The 26,209-nt window shown below is 42.2% G+C and overlaps 1 protein-coding gene across 2 annotated transcripts in view; it reads left to right on the top strand.

Moving 5' to 3' along the window:
• XPO6 (exportin 6) overlaps positions 1-26,209 on the top strand; it is a 48,593-nt gene that overhangs the window by 7,118 nt on the left and 15,266 nt on the right. Inside the window, exons 2-14 of one of the 2 annotated variants that reach the window (XM_081169844.1) lie at positions 8,147-8,237; positions 10,392-10,504; positions 11,355-11,552; positions 12,606-12,765; positions 13,090-13,167; positions 15,082-15,143; positions 15,256-15,286; positions 17,573-17,606; positions 17,770-17,896; positions 18,854-18,963; positions 22,265-22,373; positions 22,815-22,907; positions 25,330-25,399. In XM_081169844.1, the coding sequence (XP_081025970.1) occupies positions 8,147-8,237; positions 10,392-10,504; positions 11,355-11,552; positions 12,606-12,765; positions 13,090-13,167; positions 15,082-15,143; positions 15,256-15,286; positions 17,573-17,606; positions 17,770-17,896; positions 18,854-18,963; positions 22,265-22,373; positions 22,815-22,907; positions 25,330-25,399 (1,276 nt within the window). Of the gene's footprint in view, positions 1-8,146; positions 8,238-10,391; positions 10,505-11,354; positions 11,553-12,605; positions 12,766-13,089; positions 13,168-14,689; positions 15,144-15,255; positions 15,287-17,572; positions 17,607-17,769; positions 17,897-18,853; positions 18,964-22,264; positions 22,374-22,814; positions 22,908-25,329; positions 25,400-26,209 lie in introns of both variants that reach the window. The other variant, XM_081169843.1, reaches the window with a different exon arrangement.

Raw genomic sequence — 26,209 nt, 5'->3', positions numbered from 1 at the left:
TGTGATTGTCAATTAAGAACTTGACCCAGAACATTTGAGTACTTGTCAAAGCACTGCCCTAATAACTAATTACCTGTGCTGTGATATGCTCGTATGCCTGCATAAGAAACCTGATTCCCTCAGTCTTCTCAAATCTGGCCAGACTGACTTTAGCACCTTTCTTTAGTGGAGGGCACTCCATTAAAGCTGGATGCACTCTTGAATTATTTTGACCTGATCTGACTACTTGAATATCCCAGGGGGGTGGCCAGAAGGCACATTCTGTGGCTACCTTGCTAAAGCTAAGCATATGTGAGTCTGGTTTGTGCCTGAAACCCTTGAGTTCATCACGGGGGTGTGGAGGGAGCAAAAGAAGAATGTAATAAGACAGGTATCTTCAATGTTCTCAGACCCACTTTTAACCCCAACATTCATTTAAAAAAAGATTTAATCATATATTTGCATGATGGTAGTGCTCCTGTTGTGACCTACCTTTGATCAGACCGTGATCCTCCAGTTGAAGATTAGTGTACGTTCCCCCTCCCCTTCCATGTCACTTCTAAGTAAACTTGGGTCTCTCTTTTAAAAAAAGCAACCTTTGCTCCATTGCTTAAAAGGAAGATATTGTGTGTTTGTGAAAACACAGTGCATCAGGCCTACCCTTTCTCTTGCCCACAATCCTTGTTTGCTTCACATATTGAATACCATTACTTTTATCAGAATAAATCATGCCAATTTATGCAGACTTGTTCAGAGAAGGCTGGCTGATTCAAGAGCACCTAAATCTGTATTTCAAGCTATGTTAAGAAACCTCACGCAGGCAGTCTAAACTTGTGGAATTGTTTGCTACCTATCTGACTCAAGGTGACTCAAGTACAGGGGCTAGAATGTCAGATTTGGATAAATTCTCATCTAGCTGCAAAGCATGCTGAGCTGGCCCTACTAAAACAGTGTGTGACTTCCTTATAGTTTAGGCTTCATCTGAAAATAAGCCAGAGTTGTGAACTACTCTGCTGAAAAATGCTGTAAAAATTATTTCAGGATCTGAGAGAGATTGTAGCATGAGGCGGAAAATGTGGTTAGATTAGGCTGTAAATGATTACCGTGCACACATCAAATATGTTAGATCAGTGGTTCTTAAAGGGTGTGACAGCGCAACCACACTGGTGTGGCAGGCAGGAGAGGGTGGCAGGAAGATTCAAGGGCAATCAAAGAAACATTTAAACATTTCATTGTAATATAGTATAGTACAGTGTCAAAATAATATATATATATATATATATATATATATATATATATATATATATATATATATATATATATAGGTTTTGGTGTCTTCGGGTGTCTTCCCGTGTAAGAGTTGGGGTGTCTAGGCGACGTTTCGACGAGGTCTCACTCGTCATCTTCAGGCTGGTGCTTTCGGCTTCTTGTTACTGGAACAGAGCAGGATCTCAGTGTTTGAGTTCCTATAAATACTGTTGAGGGGGTGTGGTGTATAGCCTCCAACGTTCTGGGCAGAGAGGAAGTTCCCAGGTTAGTGTGTCTTTTCTTCTTTTGTTCATTAATTACTTGAGGGATATCTTGAGTGATTTCTTGAGTGATATTCTGAGTACCACTTAGGAGGGTCATTAGGTGTGGATTAGTTGCTAAAGCTTTCGTGTCTTGACCTCTTGACCTTGTGAAGAGTTTTTTCTGAGAAGATGGCTGTACTGCACTTAGTTGTGCTCTGGCTTGGCTTCGTGTATAGGGGCGAGCTGTGGTTTTGTGCCCTGTGCCAGCCAGATCTGTGTAGGGATTGCAGGGGGGTGCAGCATCCGGAGGTGCCACTATGGTTTGGCTACTGGATGGTGTCTGTAATTTATCTGTGGAGAGGGTCTGGGTTTGGGTCTGGTGTGGTTGATTGGAGATGGCGTTGTGTGCCTCTGGTTCTGGTGTCGGTTTTTGTGGGGAGGGCTATTTTCCAGATGTCTGGCAGGCGGGACGTATCGTCACGCTTGTTCATGTTGTGAGGGTGTTTCTCTATCTCGATGGCTTCCATGATTATTCTCTTGTGGTGGTGTTCCATGTTAAAGAGCAATTTGGAATCTGAAAAATTAATTTCGTGTCCTGTTTCTTTCATGTGTTGGTAAAGAGAGGAAGTTTTTTCTTCTTTTTTGACGACATTCTTGTGTTCTGCGATACGTGCATTTATTCGTCTGTTTGTTTGTCCAATGTACGTGGCTGGGCAGACTTTGCAGGGTATTTCATAGACCCCTTGGTTTTCTAACTGGATTTTATCTTTGGGGTTTCTGAGGATATTGGCTATTTTTTGGTTGGTGCAAAAGGCTGTTTTGATATTGTGTTTATGGAGGATTTTGCTAATTTTATCTGTAGTGCCCTTGATATAAGGAAGGAGGGCCATGCCATTGTTTTCTTCTGTGTCTTGCTTTTTGGGGGGTGTTTCTTTTTGGATTAGCTTCGTAACCCTGTTTTGCTGGTATCCGTTGGCGATTAACACATTTGAAAGATTCTGTAACTCAGTTGTCAAGTGGTCTTTGTCAGCCAGGCGTTTGGTTCTGGAGATGAGAGTCTTGGCTACGGAGTTTATTTGTGCAGGGTGGTGGTGTGATTGTGCATGTAAGTAGCGGTTGGTGTGTGTTTTTTTCCGGTAGATAGTGTGTCCTAGGGAGCCATCAGGTTTTTTGTAGATTAGGACGTCAAGGAAGGGAAGTTGGTTGTTGGCTTCTATTTCCATAGTGAATTGTATTTTGGGGTGTAGGCTGTTGAGATGTGTGAGGAAGCTATCTAGTTTTTTCTTCCCGTTGACGACACCTTTGTAATTTGGCCACACGGCCACCCCCCAAAAAGCAAAATATATATATGCTTTCGTAGATTTTCACGGGTACAGGAATGCAGGTTTTGGTGTTTTCGGGTATCTTCCCGTGTAAGAGTTGGGGTGTCTAGGCGACGTTTCGACGAGGTCTCACTCGTCATCTTCAGGCTGGTGCTTTCTCAGAAAAACTCAGAAAAACTCTTCACAAGCTCAAGAGGTCAAGACACGAAAGCTTTAGCAACTAATCCACACCTAATGACCCTCCTAAGTGGTACTCAGAATATCACTCAAGAAATCACTCAAGATATCCCTCAAGTAATTAATGAACAAAAGAAGAAAAGGCACAATAACCTGGGAACTTCCTCTCTGCCCAGAACGTTGGAGGCTATACACCACACCCCCTCAACAGTATTTATAGGAACTCAAACACTGAGATCCTGCTCTGTTCTAGTAACAAGAAGCCGAAAGCACCAGCCTGAAGATGACGAGTGAGACCTCGTCGAAACGTCGCCTAGACACCCCAACTCTTACACGGGAAGATACCCGAAAACACCAAAACCTGCATATATATATATATATATATAACCAGAAGCAGTACCCACGCCTCACTTCAAGGGGCTATTCTTCTGCAGTTCTCCACAATATATTGTTGTGAACAAGGATTTTCAAGTTTGACAACTATGGAAGACCAGAAAAGAGAAAGGCTTATTTGTGTTGATGAGGAGGTGAAAGCTTGTTTGTCTTAAATTAGTCCTAATATAAACGAGATTACCCAACATAAAGCAAGCTCACACCTTTGTATTTTGGATAAAAATTTAAAGGACCCCTGGACGGTTAAGTCCAGTCAAAGGTGACTATGGGGGGCAGCGCTCATCTAGCTTCAGGCTGAGGGAGCCAGCATTTGTCCGCAGACAGCTTTCTGGGTCATGTGGCCAGCATGACTAAACCGCTTCTGGCGCAATGGAACACCGTGACGGAAACCAGAGGGCACAGGAACACCATTTACAGTGGTGCCTCGCAAGACGAAATTATTTCATTCCGCGAGTTTTTTCGTCTAGCGAATTTTTCGTCTTGTGAAGCACGGTGTCAGAAAAGTTTTGGAAAAGCTTCAAAAATCACCAAAAACCTCAAAAAAGGCTACCACACCGCGTTCTATGAGTTGCTCCTCGAAGTCAAGTCGCAACTGTATTAACAGTGTTAAGAAAAAGGAAACAAACTTGCAAGACGTTTTCGTCTTGCGAAGCAAGCCCATAGGGAAATTCATCTTGCGAAGCAGCTCAAAAACCGCAAAACCCTTTCGTCTAGCGAGTTTTTCGTCTTGCGAGGCATTCGTCTTGCGGGGCACCACTGTACCTTCCTGCCACAGCAGTACCTATTTATCTACTTGCACTGGCGTGTTTTCAAACTGCTAGGTTGGCAGGAGCTGGTACAGAGCAACGGGTGCTCATCCCATCATGGGGATTCGAACCATCAACCTTCTGATTGGCAAGCCCAAGAGGCTCAGTGGTTTAGACCGCTACCCATAGTTGCCTTTGACTGGACTTAACCTAGGATTGCCATATTTCAAAAAGTAAAGCAGCCCCCCAAATTGTTGAGCTTTGTGTTTTTTTGTGTGTGTGTTTTTTAATAAGATTTTTATTAAGATTTTTACATTACAAAAAAGGGATAAAACAAACAGAAAAAGGAAAAAGAAAAAATACAGCCATTATTTTTCGTTTACTTGTTTCTTGGACCCCCTCATACCTCTCTTTTTTGTATTCCAATTCAGTTTATTAGCTCAGCAATTTGTTTCCCTCTTTATCCTACCCAAATCTTTATTCTTAAATTTTTATGATCTTGAAATTTTACTTCTATAAACCCATTTTTTCATATTCTTTTAACCCATTACAGCTAGAAACCTCTTAATTTTAATCCAACATTATTCTAAAGTTCGTTAATTTTACAATGTCTCTGTAAATAATCTTTAAATTTCTTCCAATCTTCTTCCACTGACTCTTCCCCCTGATCTCAGATCCTGCCAGTCATTTCCGCCAATTCCATATAGTCCATCACCTTCATCTGCCATTCTTCCAGAGTGGGTAAATCTTGTGTCTTCCAATATTTTGCGATAAGTATTCTTGCTGCTGTTGTGGCATACATAAATAAAGTTCTGTCCTTCTTTAACACCGATTGGTCAACTATGCCCAGAAGAAAGGCCTCTGGTTTCTTCAAAAGAGTAAAATTGTTGAGCTTTGTGGTGTATATGATGCCGCGCGAAAATAGGTTTATTGAGGTTGAAGGTGGTGTGAGGAGAAAACGGCAGTTGGGCTGAAGGGATAGGAAGGGGATGGGGAGGGCAACTAACAGGTGTGCGCACACACAGAGAGACTGGCCCCCACGTGCTGCCCACCATCCACCTTCAACAACACACACTCTTCTCTTGGCTGCCCCCCTTTTGCCATTGGTGCCCTTCTAGGCAGCCTCAGAGACAGAGAGAGACTAGTAGTTCGGGGCTGTGCGGTGCATTAGAGCTTCAACGAAAATGCTTGTTTCCCTTGGCCTCAAGTGTTTCATGTGGTTTAGCATTTGGTCAGGATTTGCCATATTTACCTCTCATATATTGTTGCAATCAATATTCTGTTTTGAGCTGCTGATTGAAGACAAATGAGGTTAACAGCTTGTGCTCATAATGTTACAGCTTTTAAAAATATCCCATTTCCAAGCACATGCTCCAACAGAACCAAGGTTGAATTCATGAGTCCCAGTGTTTGGGGGTGCAGGGAGTACTTCACTACAGTGTTCACAACTCCCATTGCTCTAGACACATTTTGTGACAGGGAATTTGATTAGCGCAAGCAGTTTCTGAGCTCTGGGCGCAGTACTGCACCTAAGATTTCAGATTAAAACTGCAGAGTGGAAGGAAAGGAGGACCATTTTCTGCCTTCCCACTTCCAGCTACTCTCTGAAGACTGGAGAAGAGACCCTCATAAGAATATGTGGGGGTGGGCAGGGGAAGGACTAGGCCATGTGAAAAATGAACATAATATTTTAGCTGCAGTTCATTTTCAGTTTTGTATTCTTGTTATAAAAAAGCTTGCCCGGACATTCGGTTGTTGCGCCCATAATCTAGGTTGAAGGTGCCATTTAGCTCCTAGCTTTCATATCTCAGTTTTTAACGTTGCTTCACTACTATTTAGACATAGCAGCTGAAATCTAAAAAATGAGTTTCTTTTGTCTTCTAAAGAGCTCACTGGGAACCCAGCCCACTGGAGTATAGGAATTATAAAATTTTTTCCCAAATCTTCTTGCTTCCTTTTATTTTGAATTATGCACTGATGGAATTAAAACACATCCTTTTTGTAAATGTCTGACAGTGCACATGGGATTCAGAGTTGAGTACATCTGGAATTGCAGGTAGAATTGCAGCATGGCTGTGATTCCCATTTTACAGATAAGAAAAGTGGATAAGAAGGAACAGTTTGAGCCATGGCAAGCTAGGAAAGACCCCAGTTTCCCAGAATTGCTCAGCATTGTGTCTACAAAGGCCAGAATAGGGTTTGGAAGGTAACCTTGGAAGGTGTACCTGGTCCTTGTCTGCTGCTACAGGGGGACACAGTACTTGGCAATAGGTTATCTTTTGTTGTTGTTGACCTCTTTTCTTATCCTGAGTTAGACAGTTGGTCAATTAATTCAGTATTGTCTACAGTGAATGGCAGCAGCTTTATAGGGTTTCAGACAGGGGTCCCTCCCAACCCTACTTAGAGATTCTGGAGGTGGAACCTGGGACCCTTTGGATTTTGAATCCCAGTGCAAGGCAAAGAAGTACAGGAGCATTCTGGCCAAGCATGGAGCCGGGAAAGATTTTTAAACAAAAACCTTTTCGAAAATATTTGTATGTAATAGCATACAAAATAGCTTAGAAAACTGAAGAAAAAATATGGTAGAAAATCTTGTGTACAGTTCTGCTTTTGCCTCTGCTGTCAAAAATGTGATTAAAGAATAACTTAGAGTCCTTAGAGCATATAAACGCAGGATTGGTTTTGACAACTGTCCATTCTTTATCGTTATTAGAATAACCTTCTCTCAACAAACATTCTTAAGGGATAGGTTTCTATTTTAAGCTTATGAAGAGAATATGAAAATGCAGTATTCTGTTGCTAAGATACAAACTGCAGTGTGTAAGCCTGTCTAAATGTAGCTTTTGTAAAGGTGTTTCTGAGTTCAGAACTGGTTAAGTATATTTTTCCTTACCACTACTTTCCATTGGAAATTGAGGAAATCCAGTTGTAATGGGGTGGGCACTCTAGAAATGCAGTTTTGTATGTTGAAAGCTAAAAATATTTTTCAGGCATAGTCTTGGAAAGCTCCCTAGAACAGTTGCAATGCTGGATTCCTTGAGCTCTGGCTGCCTGCTTTTGTCATTTAATACTGAAAATGCAACAATAGTTAGGCTTCATTCTCTGTGTAACATTTTAAAAGCAAATTCTTACCTGTTCTAACAATACTTCAGCTATCTTATTCATCCATAACTATTAGTAAGATGACTAGGCTGTGTACACACTGTAACTTAGAGCACATTCAAAGCACATTTCTCCCCTCAAAGAATTCTGGGCAATGTGGTTTGCTAAGAGTTGCTGAGAATTGTAGCTCTTTGAGGGGTAAACTACAGTGCCCACAATTCTTTTTAGGGGGGACATGTGATTTGAATGTACATTACCTCGGTTCCTGAACATAATCTTCTTGCGCTCAGCGGAAGCCGCATCACATGTTCGGGTTCCGAAAAACATTCAAAAATGGAAGCATTTACTTCCAGGTTTTCGGTGTTTGGCTTCCGAAACGTTCAACAGTGGGGGCATTTGGGAACTGAGTACCACTGTACTTTAAAGGTGTATGTTGTGCATGCAACCTTAGGCCCTGTTAGACGAGCTTCTTTGAGCTCACCGTACTCATCCCTTCCTCTCTTGTGTGCAAATTCCCCTGCGCTCTTCTTCCTAGGTATGCTCAATCTTGATCTGTAAACCCTGGCTTTGGTACTTAAACCGAGCCTTTGTTCCATTAAGAGCTCTGTGTACTCTGCCTCCAGACTTCCAAATTCTGTAAAAAGAATGCCCAAATATGCTTGTAAACACAAAACTTAAATGGATCTACGCTGCATAATTTTGCTCACAAGATGGAGGAGGGTTTTTGTTTTTTTAAAAAATTTTTGTGAGGAGAATGTTTGGGATGGGAGAACATGAGAAGAAAGGTAGAAGGAGTGTTTAGGTCCAACATAGGTAGCCTGATAGATAGCTTAATTAAAGAAAAAAACCCTAGAGCAATATTAGGTTGAACTAGGGGGACCTAATGTTAACACTGTTCTTGAAATGTCATTGTCAGGCATCAGAAGAGGCCTCGCTGCGAGCTTTGGAGAGTCTAATGACAGAGTTTTTCCACAATTGCACTACTAATGAAAGGAAGCGTGAGATCGGTAAGCTCAGTATCACTTCCACATTCTCCAACCTCAGTACCAAATGGCTTTGGCTAGGCATGGCACCTGAAAGGATGGCAACAGGTTTCATAGTTAAAATCTGTGGGTTTTATCCAGTTAAGATATTCTCTGAGTAGTTTTACCATTGGATGCAACCCAGTGTATATTTTTAATATGTCCACTTCATTTCATATTTCACTGCATGCTTAAAGCTCATTGAATGCAACCAAAGCTTTCAGAAACACATAGGCCTCCCTTGACTGGAGGGCAGATGTCATTTGGATAATCAAAGTACTAATATCTGTGCTTAATCAAGTCTTTCTTAGAAGCCCCCTAAAACCTACATGAATGAATAGATGTGTTACAATGCCTCTTGAGCTGTGAATTAGTGAAGCACTCAGAAGGAATTGTTACTACTTCAGGCAAGTCGATAATGGCATTTCCTACATGATGTGCTGTCATAGAGGTGGGGGTCTCCAACATGGAACTCATGGGCATCACTGTGCCCTCAGATACCCTCTCTCTGGCACTGCCAAGACCCCCCCCCCCCCGCTCCCAATCTTTAATTTTGTTTTGTATTATCTTTTGGAGAAAATGACTCTTGAGAAGACTGGCTTGTTTGGGAGGGTTTACTCTTCTGAGTATTTCCAGTTGTTCTTCTGGGAAATTAGGATTTTATGGTGCCAGCAACAACTTTTTAGATTACTAGATGTGTCCTTGGGCCCCAAAAGGCCAGGTAAAGGTAAAGGGACCCCTGACTGTTAGGTCCAGTCGTGACCAACTCTGGGGTTGCGGCGCTCATCTCACTTTATTGGCCGAGGGAGCCAGTGTACAGCTTCTGGGTCATGTGGCCAGCATGACTAAGCTGCTTCTGGCGAACCAGAGCAGTGCACGGAAACGCCGTTTACCTTCCCGCCGGAGTGGTACCTATTTATCTACTTGCACTTTGACGTGCTTTCGAACTGCTAGGTTGGCAGGAGCAGGGACAGAGCAACGGGCACTCACCCCATCACGGGGATTCGAACCGCCGACCTTCTGATCGGCAAGTCCTAGGCTCTGTGGTTTAACCCACAGCACTACCCGCGTCCCAAAAAGCCAGGTACCCCTGCCTTATAGACTCTCTGCCTTGTTTTACTTAATAGATGCACAAGCAGAAATGCACAAATGGAATTCAGAAAGTATGTGTGAGTTATTTAGCTTCTTGTGGAACTGCAAAACTGCAAATGTCTCTGTTAAATTCTTACTTTCTCCCACTTGCTGCCGCCTCCTGCATCCATTTCAGCATGGGAATAGTCTGCATACCACAATATGCCCCCAGAGGACTCTTTCAAAATAAATTTTCTCTGCCGGGAGGCATGAGCTAGGTTCAGAGCCATTATCTTTAGGTATCCAGTCATTGGAAGGGTGATTCAAGTCTAATGAGAACCTATTGTCCTTCTCTTGACTCCCTTTTGATAAGTTGTTTTGAGTCAAATTTAGATGCAGAGGTTGACCCACCTCTTTAAAAGTGCACTTGGCTCAATCATGTGTAAAGGAGGAGTTTTAATTTTAAGAATGAAAGGGGTGCACGAGGAGGAGGGGTTGTTGAAATAGCTCCCCCTCCCTCCACAGGTTACCTCACTCCCCACAATCTTGTCTTCCAGAAGTACCAGAAATGAACCCGGCATAAGCAGTGGACATGGAGAGAAATTAGTACCCCTTCCCTATGTCTTCCTTTGTTCTCAAAACAGAATGCACACAGGACACACACCCTTTCCTTGCTTGACATGTGCTCAGGTCAGGGCTGCAATTAAAGAGACTGGTCTTACAGCACCATCATGTCTAGTGTGATCCTTGGACCTGCCAGACTCCCATGTCTGTTACCTAAATTCAGAAGCCCATTGTTTCCTTTAGAAAGCTGCTTTGCCTTCCCTGCTTTCCACCATTGGATGATAAATGCAGAGAGCTAGCAGTCCTGAGCTTCCTTAGTTTTATGTTCAAGAAGGTACTACATTTTGTACCCCAGGTTGCCCCAAAGTCCAATTGCATAATAACCTGTGAGCCCTTCCCTGCCTCCTGTGTAAGGTGCAGTTTATTTGGAACAGGCTATAGAATTGCCAAATGACTTGAAATTCTATTAATTTTAACACAGTTTTTTGGGGGGGTTTTAACCAGAGGAGCTCCTGAACAACTTTGCCCAGCAGATTGGCGCCTGGAGATTCTGCCTCTATTTCCTGTCGAGCACAAGAAATGACTATGTAATGATGTACAGTTTGACAGTGTTTGAGGTAAGGTACTAGGCAAGAGTAAACTTGCTCAAAGCATGCCTCTTACGAGTTCTGTTTCACTCAATTAACTCTGTTGTGATAATTTGAGCTGGTCCAGGGGTATGGATAGCCTTGGGTCCCCAGATGGTATTGGACTATAACTCCCATGAGCCCCAGCCATCATGGTTGCGGATGATAGGTACTATAGTCCAGTAACATCTGGGGACCTAAGGTTGGGAAAGGCTGCCTTAGATTATTCTTCCGTTATACCATCAGATTGTGTTTAATGACAACTTTTTGCACTATGAGTATTTCCTATTCCATACATAGCAGCAGAGATGATGAGTTTGAATTGATTTTTGTAACCCTGATTTAAAGATAGCAAACGTTGGTCACCTGTTATTCTTACAGATGGGTTTTCCTTCTGGCAGACAGATTTCCATTATCTTGTTTATTTATGGCATTTTATGAGATAATTCCCAAGAATTTCAGTCTAGCCTTAGTATTAGTGATCACCATTAAATATATCCCTTGTTTTTTGTTAGCTGTCTTGAAAGGTTAAATATTTTCTGCTCTGGCCATGAACAGGGACATGCTTTGGGTGCTAATTAGTAGGGTTACAATTTCCCGTCTTTACTAGTTGGGAATGCATCGTTCAATTGTAAGCAAATATTTTACTGTCTAATTCCATTACTAAGTAAATATTCTGAAGCAGATTTCCAGATAGTCAGCATTTTCCTAGATTTGGTATTATGCCCTCTAGGTTTAATACCTTGACTGTCAGCTCTTAACAGTAGCCATAAGCAAGATATTTCAAAGATCCCAAGTTTAGTACAAAATGACACCTCACTTTCTTTTGTTCTTCCCACAGAACCTGATTAACAAGATGTGGCTTGGGGTTCCATCACAAGATAAAATGGAGATTCGCAGCTGCCTGCCCAAGCTTCTTTTGACTCACCACAAAACTCTGCCTTACTTCATTAGGAACAAACTTTGCAAAGTCATTGTGGATATTGGCCGGCAAGACTGGCCAATGTTCTACCATGACTTCTTTACAAACATCTTACAGGTAAGGCAGTCCTTACAAAATCCTTGACTGAAGTCGGTTTTCTTGAGCATGTCCAAATGAAAAATTTGAGAGAGGGAATGATGGCCTAATATGTTAGTACATTTTCAGTTTTCTTGTTGAAGGGAAACCAAAGGATAAAATTGTGATGTGTTTCCTAAAAATCCTTTCATTTTGTTAAAGCCTAGCTTGTTTTACATAAATATATCATCTTCAGTAACACAGCTGTCTAAAATCTGCTAACTTTTAGTTCTAGTATAAGCTGGTTAAGAGAGCATTCTATGAACCCAAGTGCTATAGCTAAAATTTTCGTTTAGCTATGCTCTTATTTGAATAATCTCACCGTCTCTACTTCAGTGTGCTATCTGTAATATGCATATAATAAACTAGCCTACCTTTCAAAGTTACTGTTAGAATTATGTGATATATACTGCCCTCAGAAAACAGCATTTTATAAATGCACATTGTATTATTAGAATTGCCATATCACAGGGAGCTAGCATTTTCAAGTAAATGATTAAAAATCTGTACTATTGCTTAGACTGGCTTCACAGATTGCTTATTCTGGTGTGGCAGGCCATCTCCATGCCAGGAAAAGCAGGTATTGTGTTATGTGTGAACAGTCTTGTCAGTGTCTGTCAACTTTGTGTAGCCATTACACATAATGGATGTCCCCCAAGCTAAAAACTCATTATTGGTGCCACTTACATGTTACAACAGAGTGCATCTCTGGAGGACCAATTCCTGTATTATGCTGGTACCATTTTTTATTTTTTTTGCTTTCTTTTCTCTCTCATTCAATATTCCAGGTAATTTTTGCCCTTCTGTTTACTACAACAAATATATAGCTCTGCCTTTTCCACTTTGTCTTTCCACTGATGTGTTTGGGACTAGAAGATGGCATGTAGAAGCTTTCCTGTTCAAAAACACTGTAGAGATAAGATGTCTGCATTCTAAGGCTAAATTTATTGTCCCCCTCTTTAGAACTCTGTAGTTCATCTACCAAATACAAAGAAGCTGTTGTCTGCTAATACTTAAACCTGACTTTCCTAACAGTTGATCCAATCCCCCGCAACAACTTCACTTGGGCTGATCATGCTGAAGACAACATCGGAAGAGTTGGCATGTCCACGGGAAGACCTCAGCATAGCAAGGAAGGAAGAGTTGCGCAAACTGCTCCTGGAGCAGGTTCAGACTGTCCTTGGGCTTCTCACAGGTTAGTGGAAAAGACAAACATGTGGTGGTGGAGGGGGGGCAACATCCTTGTATTAAAGCAGTACAAAATATGAGACCCTGATGAGACAAAGGCCATAACTTCCTCTGACATAAGAATACAGCAGAACTATTAATTCTCGTGACGCCTAAGCAAACAATACGGAGCTCTCTGCTGCAAGGCATGTACTGAGTTCCTCCGTCAGGCTTGGAACAATGCTTTCCCTGGGTGCAGGAGCAGCCTTAGGTTACATGAAACTGTTACTTAATGTGGTATAATGGGAACTCTCATGCAATTGCTGGGGATTTTGCTCTTCTTTTCTGATAGGTATTTTGGAAAGCATCTGGGATAAGTACAGTGTCACTGCTGCCACTCCACCACCATCTCCAACTTCGGGAGAAAGTGGTAAGGTTTGAACTAATCATTAGTGATTTTTAAACTGTGGATTAAGACCTAGCTACGTGGGAAGAACTATGAGATGTTGTCCATTAAAGAAAAGAAATTCATTTCTCAAGCCGTAGGGGAGCTGCTGCAGTACAACACCTTTTTATACTGTGGACCATATTGAGAAGTGTCCGTGGTGTGCAATCATTGCCCTAGTTCCTGGCTGGAAAGGAACCATATTGTAAATTCCTTTCTTACGATCCAGGGCTTCTGACACTTACCCAACAATGTGGCAAGGAGCCACGCTGCAGTGGCACTCTGGCTGCTTGGGCAATGTTGTAATGAACCCTTCTGATGTCATTCATTCATTCATCTCATTCTTGGCAGATGTGCCACTCATAATGCTTATGAGTGTGTGCCAGAATATGGCAATTTATACTTGCTTACTTCAAAAAAATGAGAGGAGTAGTAGAACTTAGTTGATGTGACTAAAAAAACCTAATCTTGCTGAATAAATTCTGTCCAGACTAATGCATGATTTAAATGGGGAGAAGCTCAGTAGGCTTCCCTGCGTAGTTAGTTAAACCTCAGCATAACTTTCAAACAGAAAAAGGGAATGGATGCTCAGAATATATGCACCTGGAAAAAGGTTCTTCATCAAGGGACTTCAGTGTGCAGCTGTGGACTGCCAAATGTCATGAAGATGGAAAAACATTGGCAAGTTTGGGAACCTCAGTCTGATCCTCGGCACATACATGCTTGTGAGCAGCTTGCTGTAAGCTACAGCTGAGACTTCAGTCTGTGAAATAGTGGGTGGAAAGTCAGAAATGATAAAACATAGCGTCTAAAAATGTGAGTGAGGAGTTGAGATGTCCCTGATTCAAATTTTGCCTCAACTAGAACCTTGGCTAGCTGGATGTTACGCAACACCACCACCACCCACACATATTCTGAAATTTAGGAATGCTAATACTGCTCTAGTTTAGTGTTGTTAGGATCACCAAGAGAAAATATGTGAACTGCTTTGAACAGTCAAGTGTGCTGTATGAATGTTAAGAGACTGGCTTGCTGTGATCAGTGAAACTCATTGTGTGATCTTGGACCAGCTACTACCCCTTTGTTTCACCTGCCCCACAGGGATGCGGCTGGAGGCAAAAACAAGTCTGTCAGAATAAAGGACAGGGTTGTCCTATAAGAATTTCAAGTGACAGAAGTATGAATGATAATGCTGATGTTTCCATTTATCATTTCTCTACACTAGCTTGTTGTTGAAGAATACTTTTCCAATTTTATACATGTGTGATTGGTGTGTGGGTGTGGGCGTGTCAAACATATATATTTGTAAAATGTCACCATGAGCTCCGTGGAGGAAGGATGGGATAAAAATATAGTAGGTGGTGGTAGATCCTGACCACAGTTTACCAGATCTGTGTTTCCTGGTTTGTGTGCCAAAATGGCCAAAAGCTCTGCAACCAAAAAGAGCTTGGTTCTGATCCATGTGAATTCTGACAAGTAGACTTGGTTTCGATCTTCCCTTCCCCAGGTGACCTTTTACGTAGCTTGTTGCAGAGTCCCAGCACAGCCAAACTATTGAACCAGCCAATCCCCGTCCTTGACACAGAGAGCGAGTACATTTGTTCCCTGGCATTGGAGTGTCTAGCCCACCTCTTCAGCTGGATCCCTCTATCTACGAGCATCACCCCTTCCCTCCTCACCACCATATTCCATTTTGCCCGCTTTGGCTGTGACACCCGAGCCAGGAAGATGTCCTCCCTCAATGGCAGCAGCCAGAACTCTGTCTTGAATCAAGAGCGTGGCCAGCTTGGGGTGCTTGCCATGTCTTGCATCAATGAACTGATGTCAAAGAACTGTGTGCCTGTGGAGTTTGAGGAGTACTTGCTGCGGATGTTCCAGCAGACGTTTTACCTCTTGCAGAAGATCACCAAGGAGAACAATGCCCATACGGTGAAGAGTCGGCTGGAGGAGCTGGACGAGAGGTAAGGGAGAGCCAGCCCAGACAAATCGATATTGTTGATCTTTTCTGTTTACTGCAAGACGGTCTTTACTGACTTCTTGTCATGCATGGTGTGTCTAATCACCTTTTTTCAGAGTCCCGTGACGAAGAAGGAAGGGTGGGCAGGTAGGTGTGACCAGGTACGTTGGCTGTGGGAGGCTGACGTTGCAAAGCGACTGTGGTGTTTGTATTCCTTCTTCCTCCCCATCCCCCTTCCGTTCATTACAGTTTGGCTGCAGGTCTGAGGTTGTACAAGATCTGAATTTGCCTTCATTCGGTTGTTGCTGAAAGCAGCCAAAGAGACATAGTGAGGTAAAAGGGTCTTCCTTTTCTATCTGGCCTCTTCTGTCAAATTCCAAACAGATGGGGAGGCTAATTGTAGGCATGAAATCACACAGAACCATTAGAGGTTTTAAAGTAACTTAGGAGAGCTGCAGTGGCTTGTGCTATTGAACCAGCTATGCAAAAGAAGTCAGTTTATTTTTCTGTTCCTTTAAATATGTATAGATTTACTTGTACTCTTTAAACAAGAGACTAGTAACCTTGGGTCACATCCACACTATACATTTAATACACATTCAATGCAAATTTAAAGCACTTGACTCCCCCCAAAGAATTCTGGGAACTAGTTTTCTCCTTGGAGAGCTGCACTTCCCAGTACCCAGGATCCTTTGTGTAGAGCCATGTGTTTTAGATGAGGCCTGAATGTGTATTGAATGTATGCTGTGGGATCTGCCCTTAGGGAAGTCAAGTTAGTTTGTTTTTAAAACAGAAATGTACTGAGAAAACTTTGGGCTGCTTTTGTCAATGACTTTTGACAATAAAGCAAAAATAGCTTGGCTTTCTAGAGGAGCTGCTGAAGTGGATACTGGCAGAGATGGTTATAGGATTCAGCACTCCTTGTGCTTCAAATTGCTGCCAGAGAGGGATTCAAGGGATCTGTGGGTGCAACTGACAATATCATTTGTTTCTACAAATGAATGTTCCTGGAAGGCTAATGTCAAAAACAAGAAGTAGTGGTGTTATAAGTCAGCACTAGTCTGACTTTTCTTAGACTTTGAGCACCTGGAAGGCATTCAGCCTAGTCATACCTTATCCAATTCCCAGTTTTTTCTACACCCACTCACCTCAATCTTTTACCTAATATCTTCCTTCTTTCCTAGTAGACACTTCTGCTTCAAAGGAGAGGGCATATTATGTAAAACATCTGCTAGGTGCTGCATGTCACTAGTAACCATGCTGTGCTGTTCTTTTTTTTAATGAGGATTAACTGAACTGAGTATTAAATTTGTGAGCAGCAAATCAAATGTGAGCAGGCCTCTCAAAATTCCTCCATATTTGGGAGGAAAGTCTTCTTATTGTGATTTTCTGGCCTACTTTTTCCTCATTCACTACATAAAAGTCTACCTGCCCATTTCTTCTTACCACTACCACCACCCAGCACTCTACATTTCAGGAGCAGGTCAGACTTTGCCCAATCCTGGTATAGAGAGCTGCTTTCTGAGTTAAAATGACGATTCTAAGTTTGAATGCTCTTGGTGGCCTGAAGGAATCCATTTCCCTCACATCTGATACTTGGAGGGTCACAGTACTGGTCTACATTTTGGGGCAGATCTAAGGATCACCAGGATAATCGACACAAAGCAAGTTGAGCGTGTGAAAGAAATGTTCGGCAAATAACAATTATTATAATTTTGTCTCTCTTTCAGAGGCACTTAAGGTACAAAACAGAAGACGTTAAGACAACCAGTAAAGTTGTCCATGGTCTCTGTGTGCTGTGTACAAAGGAACTCTCAATTTCTGTGGCTGGGGGGACGGGGACTTGAGTGTGTATCTCTGTTTTGCAATGTTCTTTTAATAAGCTTCCGCTCCCCCAAGAACTGGAGGGTTTTGCAGCTGTGTGATTGTTCTGCCTTCAGGTGGGGACCTGACTTGAACAGGGCTGGGGCACCAGCAGCCCTCCAAATATTGCTGGGCTCCAACTCCCATCAACCCCAGCTACCAGGGCCAATGGGAGTGGGAATCCCTGGACTATAAAGTTCTTGGGGAAGAGAACAGCTTTGTTCTTCGCTGCCAAAGCCTTGTGTTCTTTCATAAATCAATACCTTAATAGTAGAAGATATTAGTTGTGCTATAGATGGATCCACTGGGGTCATTTGGTTTTCAGAAGCACCACCCCTTTCCCCCATCCATCATTCCCTATCAAGGCCAGCTCAGAAAGTCCTTCTGGTTTCAAAATTGGCACGCTATGTGGCATAGCAGGCTGTGGCTTGAGATGCACAACTATGTTTCAGCTAACATAGGTGACAGTGAAATACATAATGGGATTTCTTAGCAGAAGGTTTGAGTTGGTATTTTGACAAAAGCCAAAGTTGCCGTTGACGAGAGAATCTCTTTCTTGCTATGTTTCAGGTAATAATGGAATGAAGGGTTTCCCGCCGTGTAGGTAATTTCTGTAGGGATTTAATTTAATTGTTTTTAAAATGGCTGCAAAATGTGTTATTTAATGAAAGAGGTAATGAAGTAAATTTAAATGTTTCAGTGCTGCTGTTGCTTCTGTCAGTATTCAGGTTGACTTGATCAGGTTTTCTCTTGTCTTTCCCTTGTAGTTACATAGAGAAGTTTACTGACTTTCTGCGCCTCTTTGTGAGTGTCCACTTGAGGAGGATCGAGTCCTACTCTCAGTTTCCGGTGGTTGAATTCCTTGCATTGCTGTTCAAGTACACGTTTCATCAGGTACAACACTGGCATGTCTCTTCTCCTTAATCCAGCTTTGCTTAGAGTTGGTTATCCTATAAGGTTTCATGTGAAAACACTCTGTCGGGTTTTTACTGCATTCGAATTAAAATGTTACTCTTGCATTGAAAATAGCAGCAATCCTGGTCTCCAGATTGACCGCTGAAAGCCCTGGGTGCATATTTCAGTGATTTCCTGGCACGCCTGGAAATATTATATTGGGTACCACACAACACAGAGGTCTTGACTGAGATCAAATCTCAGTAGCTGTTTTGGTTTCCAGGAAAACAAAAATATGGAGCCAATGAGACAGTATTTAGTTTTGATTTTAAAATGTACCTTTTATTTGAACCAGCTTTTCTTTCAAATGCAGGATACAAGCATTTGAATCTCTCAGGCTTGTTCAAAGATAAGGAGTGCAGAATAAGATGCTTCTGTGCCAAGATATGGTGTTTGCGTATCTTCTTTTGTCTCTGCATTGTTGTTGTTGTTTTCCAGCTCCAGGGTACAGTAAGAGAATTTAAAACAGAACCTAAATAAAAAAAAGAACATTTGCATTACTCCCTCTTCAGACCCCAAGGGGTTCTCAGAGCAACTGGTCATGAAAATAAGAATGAAAAGACCTAACAAAATTGGGACCTAAAAACTTATCAGGGTAGTTTAACAATCAATTCCTCTTCCAGGGAACTCTGGGAATTGTAGCTCTGGCAGGGGAATAGAAGTCTCCAAACAATTCCCAGCACCCGTAACTAGTTCACAGAATTCTTTGGGGAAGCCATGACTGTTTAATGTGGTATGATTCTGCTTTTAATGTATGGTGTGAATGTGGTCTAAGGTGACATTAGGAGGAAGGCAAGGAAGAGAAGCTCCGTTGTCTATCAAGTGGCTATTACAATTCTCTCTCCATATCCAGTTTGTGCTACTGTTAAAAATTGTCTGTTGACTTCCGTGTTTCAGCCTACCCATGAAGGTTACTTCTCCTGCTTAGACATCTGGACTCTCTTCTTGGATTACTTAACCAGTAAGATAAAGAGTCGTCTGGCAGATAAAGAAGCAGTTCTCAACAGGTAAGCAAGATTAGCAGCGCAGTGGAAGATCCCCTGCTCATTTGTATCACAGCTTTTCCTGCTGCTTCCTTCCTTCACTGGGCATCATTTTGAAGGCTACAAAGGGTGTGGGTTTGTTTTTTAAAAGGCTTGTCCTTTTTCTAGCAACTTGGGATATAATCCTCTGGCTGCTCTTGCTCTGCGCGGAGGCATTCAGGATTGCAGCGGAAAAGGCCAGCTTTATTTTTTCTTGCTGTTGTTCTCACAGAGTCCATTTGGGTGCTCTGCACTGGGCACAGTGGAGAGAAGCTTGCCTTCAGATATGTTTCTAAGCTAGAAATGAAACCCTGATCTACCAAACTTGCAGCAGAATGATGTGCCAGAATGGACTGTACCATGTTGGGGGGGGGGGGGTTTAATTTGAACACTCTCCCACATATATAAGTTGTTATTGTTTTAAAGCACCATAAAGTTAAAAATCAAACGCATTCAAGGAATATTAGTTCTATCTCAAACTAGCTTTCTAGTTTTAGACCTTTCCCCCCACATAGGATTATTCAGAAAAGTAACACCCCTCATCCCGTCCCATGCTATACGAAAAGGGGTACAGTGGTGCCTCGCAAGACGAAATTAATCCGTTCCGCGAGTCTCTTCGTCTTGCGAAGCATGGCTATTAGCGGCTTAGCGGCTTTAAGAAAAAGGAAACAAACTCGCAAGAACTCGCAAGATGTTTCGTCTTGCGAAGCAAGCCCATAGGGAAATTCGTCTTGCGGAACGACTCAAAAAACGGAAAACTCTTTCGTCTTGCGCGTTTTTCGTCTTGCGAGGCATTCGTCTTGCGAGGTACCACTGTAATTTAATTTTCTGCTTTGTACAGCTGCGTATGCAGACCTAATATAGTGGGAAATGAAATGCTCCTTAACAGTTTCAGCCCAAGTCTCACTGGCTTGGATTAAGGAGATTGGCAGCCAGAAAGGATTAGTTGCTCACAGAGGGAGTTCCAAACCTTCATTTGCTACTTGTAAGAATGCAAGAAGAGGGAAGTTGCATCATTATTTCTGGACGTGTTTCTTTTTAATGCAACTCTTACAGCTGTCATAGGGACAGGAAGTTGTAGAGCTGTCATAGGGACAGGAAGTGTTTAGTTTAAGCCTCTTCCAAGCAGAGCCTCACGTACAAATCACCTAGTCTGGGTGCTCCTACCAGCCTCCCAGTTCATTTGACATCCTGGCCTGACCCTATTCCTTGCTCACACTCTCCACATGCTTAAGATAGAGAGCTTATTCAATGTAGTTGTTTGTCCCTTGAGATGGTCTGCAGGAAGGGATTTGGGAGCACACCGTGGGTTTGCATGCTCAGTCCCCTCAGTGGAGGAGGAAACAAATGACCCAAAAGGGGAATGTGGGTTCGAATACAGGATCTTGGGGTTTAAATCTCCCCAGACTGCATGTTCAAATAACCACAGGATCTCTCCTTCAGTAGTTCATTTCTAACCACGCTGAGAAGAGCACGAGAGCGTGTAAGATAAGCTGTCAGCAGACTCCCTCAAAGCAGGTGGGGGTGGGAGAAAGACATTTTTAGCTTGCTCACTTGTCTTTTGCATATGCTGGAGGGAGCTTTTTCTCAATGCATTTTTCTTACGAAAGAATAGTGGGACAGCAAGTACTTCCTGCAACTTGCTAGGTCACTGCTGGGGCTGATGTCACTCAGTGGTGTGTTGCTTTTTTTCTTTTTGTTTTGCAATTGGGGAGCTTCGTGAGAAAATAGGCTGAGTTCTGCATTTGTTCAGGCAGTAAACACCACATTTCTAAGAAGAACAGTCTTAAAAATGAAGCCATACCTGGAAATGTTGTAACGGTATTTGCGGTTTTGTAGGAAAGGGCATCAGTTCCTTGTGCATGATTGGGATTCTGGGCATTTAAAAATACAGAATGTATATCTGTATTTGGGTCCTGCACTAGGAAAAGCAGACTTCTGCAACCTGTATAAGTTAAGCAAGTCAAACCAATTTTCATAGTATTTATTTGCATAACATATTCTGGCCGTGGGGAAGAACAGAGAGCATTGTTAGGAAACTAATAATCCAATTCAATTTCTGCCTCTTGAGATTTCATTGACGCACTTTCCAAGCATATCTTTGAAGCCCCCAAGGACTAAAGTTTTGCTTGTTTTTAACAAGAAAAGCTAAACATCTCAAGGTGATAAATATCTGATGTTAGTATGGTGCATCAGTATTGTAGATAAATCTCAAGTTACAGGGAATACTGTTATTTTGAAATTCAAACCAGCAGCATTGCACACTCGCAACTGGAGTTTGACCTTAAAACATAGATTCTCTCCCCCCGGAATATACAAGCAAACTTTCACTCCATATTACTCCTTTCTTAAAGAGGTGTGTGGGGGGGGGGTGCACATGCTTTCTCTTACCCTCTTAAAAGTGCCCAGGCCTGTGACTGTGCAGGTTGAACTAGCCTTGTGGAAAACAGGCGTGGAAGTGTAGCCTGGATTTGAAATGGAAATTAGAATGACAAATAAAAGAGAGAAACAGTGTATATGGAGGTAGCACAGTGAATCTTAGACTTCAAGATGGTATCAGAAGCATGAAGAGTGTGTGCAGAAGAATAAAGACAGAGAAAATGAACAGATGATATATTAGGGCAGCGTGCCCACCCTAGTACAGCCCAGGTGCTGATGGACTAAAACTCCCATCATCTCTGACTATTGGCCATCGTGGCTGGTCTGGAAACATCTGGAGCACAGCTGGTTATGGGAGGCAGCACCAGGGTATGTACACACTTAGCAATCAGATTTGATTATGCATAACGGAATTCCTTTCTGAGTAGCTCAATTGTCCTCTTATTTAAATGAAACGTTGCTTTCTGCCAAGGCCTTAGTGAGAACTTCCTCTCTCGTACTTCGTTTAGCAATGACTTCTCTTGAATAAGGATGTGGTGTCAGACCAAATTATGCTAAAACTCATTTTCCATATATTTCATATATTGTCAACTCTACTAGAATGAACAGAATTCAGCTAGGTCTGGCTCAAAGTGGACTCATTGGTATTAGTGGTTATGACTTAGTTCCATTAATTTTAGTAGCTCTACTCTGAGTAAAACTTAGCTGAACGTCACCCCATAATTACTATTATTTTGCAACCCTTTTTTAAAAAACAAAGAAACCATTTTTTCAGATGTCTCATGACAGATGCGTGCCATGCCTTTTTCTCTTTAAGTAACATTAGTATAACTTCCCATGGACTACCATTGCCTTCCATAATAATGGTTCCAAATTTGATTGGGGTTTTCCTTTTGCTCTTTCCCAGGTACGAAGATGCCCTGGTTCTTCTGCTGACAGAAGTATTAAATCGGATACAGTTCAGGTACAACCAGGCACAGTTGGAAGAGCTGGATGACGAGACGCTGGATGACGATGTAAGAAGCAGAAGACTGTAGACTTGAGAATTGTAATAACTGTGACAGTAGAAAGTAGAAAACATTATGCTTCCATTGCACATTATGGAATCTGAAGGCATGTGCAGAATAGCATAGCTGAAATCTTTAAGGCTAACAGGACTTTGCACCACCTCCAGTGTCTTGTGCCTTATGATTGCAAGCCTGGGAAGTGGGGGGGGGGGGGTTATGAACCTTTTTTGCAGATGTGCCATGTTTTTTAAATTTTTACCTGCATATTTGTTTTTAAGTTGTCAGAGTGTTCCAAAATGGCATTTCTTCGCCCATAGCATGAACTGGAATTGCCCACTCCAACCACTTCAGCATTCTGTCACCTCATTTTTCTACTTGTGGAAAATCCGTTCCAACAGCCCTGGTGCAAAGGCAAATAAAACAGCTGATCATGGTATTTCTTTCTCACAGCAACAGACAGAGTGGCAGCGGTACCTACGCCAGAGCTTGGAAGTAGTGGCCAAAGTAATGGAGCTCCTGCCAACGCATGCCTTTTCGACCCTGGTAAGTGGGAGTGGGAGCTTTACCCTCACTGTCCTTCAGAGTTTCAGATCCACGCCATTGTTACTTCAAAGACCTGCTTTTTGATGTGAGGTGTAGCAGGAATTCCAGGTGGTTAGAAGAATTGCCTGTTTGCAGTCTTCACTCCATTGAGTTCACCGAATGCCTGACCCAAGGTTCTGTTGTCCTGATATAAACATGCCAGATAAGTAGATGGTGGTGGGAAAAGATGTTTGAGGATTGTGGTCCTTCTGACCTAGAATGGAGGCTCAAATAATAATAGTAATATTAACTTAAAAATAAATAAATACCCAGTACACATGACTCACTTGCAAAGTTTCTTTCATACATGAAAGGCATTAGCTTAACTTCAAGCAATGCTTCAGTCATTCACCTTTTCAAGGAATCTTAAAATCAATTGGCAAGCATAAAGTGAAAGTATTTGGTGGCAATTGTGTTCCTGTGTGCCACTTTTGTATAGAGCAGGGATGGCTTAACCTTTTTCTGCCTAGAGTCCACTTTGAGGGTTTGCCACTCCTTTAACAGCGACATGCTGGCATGCGCATGTCACAAGATCATACACGGTCACATGGGCACACCTCCACCTTGGGTTCCAGTTCGAGACTGAATATCTGTTTTCTCACCTCCTTGGCAGAAATCGCATCATGTACATCCTCTCTGCGGCTATTGCCACAAGGAGCATGCCAAGTTAGTAGTAGTATGAGATGGCTCTGCTATACTTTTGCCCACTAGGAGGTAGGCTTTGAGTTCATAGACCTAGCTGGAGCAACTATGCGGTTTAAACCCTGCCACATGACATTGACTCCTGGGATGGCAGCCAAGGCATCTGATCATTTCCCTATGTCTCCCATCTTGCTTCCCTGTTGCAAAGCTGTGACATACCTGCCAGCTAGTAACACAGCATGCCATCTCCTTGTCCGGTGGTGCTAGATTAGCACTTAGAATTCCTTGGTGTGAGATTGACACTTTGGCAGGGATTCCCTGCTCATCTCTTGGTGCTTTCCAGTTTGGGGACACTCAGTGCTGCAGTTTGCCAACAGATTATGCATTTTTAGACCTACATTGCAAATCTAGCAGCATGGTGTGTGTTTAAAGGCTTGCAGTTAGGGGGCGGCTGTGAGGCTTTTCACATTTTAGGAGCTTGTGTTGCTTCTTCTGTTTTTCAGCACTTCATCCTCTGACCCTTGACCTGTACACTAGCAGAACAGTAGCTATAAATGATCAATGTGACAAATCACATGTAGTGCTACATGCATTGTTGGGGGAAGTTTGCAAGAGACTGGAGACAGGTTAAACCCCTCCCTTCCTGGCCAGTATTAGCATGTGACATTGTATGCCTTGTTTGCCATTACATCTGGGTTAAAAAAAATACTAAGCTGGGGGAGGCAGATTTCAGTGGAACTGGATTCTACCACTATCCTGCTACCCCACCCCCCGGCAACATTGCAATATTTAGCCTGAGGGTGTGGGAGTCACATTAGTACCTATAGGAACACTTTCTAAGAGTAATTGCAGAGCAGTGTAGGGCAGTTTATGGCAGGAATGTGATTGGAAAAGGAAGGGTTTAACCTCCCTTTCTCGTGTACAGTTTTTCCTGCGAAAAATGGAAGGTGTAGGGAGTGACATCTTAATACTGTCTTTAAAAACACAGGCATTGTTGCTAATGATATATTTAGTGCCACATAGTTTTGACCATAGGATGTTGTGCTATAAATCTGATCCAGCTCTCCCTTCACCATAAATTGACTAGGGAACCTTAAAAACAAGCTGCACTCTCAGAATAAGTCATCCCATTATGATGGTGGTGATTACAGGCAGGTTATCATTATGGAATTATTCGTGGTTATTTCCCTCATGCTGGTAAGGCTGACACTGCTTATGTTAATCTGCTTTATTTTGTGTATTCTTGTGTGTCACTGTTGCATATATGCTTCCTTGGCGGCCACTGCATAAAGGTGGGACAAAAAAATGGGAACAGTGACTTACCTTTACCGGTGCCTTGCCTATCTTCATAGACATCCCCAGTAACGTATGTGAAGCCCTTGGGGCACTTGAATGCCGGGTAAAGGCAATGGAGGATGTTACTGTTGACCACTGGGACCCATGCAGTTCTGCAAACATATATTTAAGAGTATTCTGCAGACCATTAGTAAGCAAGTCCTGTTTTGGAAAAGCTTCTCCCCCAGGGGAACTGTTTTCCTGCAGTGTCCCATTGACATCATTTTTCGTTGTAAGGCTATGATACTGAACCAATCCTGAATTCCCAAACTTTTATTTTCCCTGTCCATGAAGGTTTAGGTGACAGATGAATTGATGAATTAGGTCCAGATTCTAAACAGTAGGGAACCATATATGGTTACTATAGTTGAGGACCTTGTAGTTATGCATGTTTTCTTCTTCTCAGTTTCCAGTTCTCCAGGAAAATCTAGATGTATATCTGGGACTCCAACAATTCGTAGTCACTTCAGGAACAGGTAAGGCAAACTACCAGTGTTTGAAATCTTATTTCTGTGTGCTGCTTGTGTTGCTATAATATGGGGCTGATCACTGAGCTGACATTCTTTAACTTGGGGAAATGGCTTTAAATATGCACGCTCATACAGACATAAATAGCAATTTATACTGGCAAAAACATCCCAGTAGCTAAAATTTGCTTACTCTGTATGGTGTCTAACTATATTATTCTGCATTATATAGAGGTTAATACATTCTACCTGTTGTAAATTCTTTTTTGGCTTACAGAAATATGACTTTTTTTTAAAAAGGTGTTTTAACTTGTGCATTATATAACTTGTCTCAAGTGAGGTTTTTCAAGGGGGGGCAATGTATTTTATATCATGCCCTTTAATAAAATTCCATATAATAATACAGTTTGGCTAAGCACCTTGTATGACACCTAAGTAGTTTTAATTCCAAAGTGTCTCAATCGAATTAAACTTTCAAATACAGGTATAATTAATAAGGCTGTAAAACTGAAGCAGCATAAAACAATTAACAGACTGTAAAACATTTAAAAAAGAAAAGATTACAAAGGGTTATGGAAATAATAAAAAGGACCTTTGCCTGGAACCAAAATAACAAAAATTATTCCAGGTAAGCCTCTTTAGGGTGAGGCTGTTCCATAGTTGGGGTGCCACCACTGGGAAAGCCCTCTGCCTGCCAACCAACCACCTCTCCTTAGATGGGGAGGGCATTCTGTGGAAGGCCTTCTGCTGAACATGTTAAGGTACAGAAAGGTATATTTGGAGATTGTCTGCTTTTTGGACCCCTAGATGTTCAAGGTC

The sequence above is a fragment of the Podarcis bocagei genome (genome assembly GCF_964188305.1).
Source record: "Podarcis bocagei genome assembly, chromosome: 14".
Taxonomy (NCBI): Eukaryota; Metazoa; Chordata; class Lepidosauria; order Squamata; family Lacertidae; genus Podarcis; species Podarcis bocagei.
Note: the sequence above shows the minus strand (reverse complement) of the source record. Positions and strands in the feature narration are given on the sequence as shown.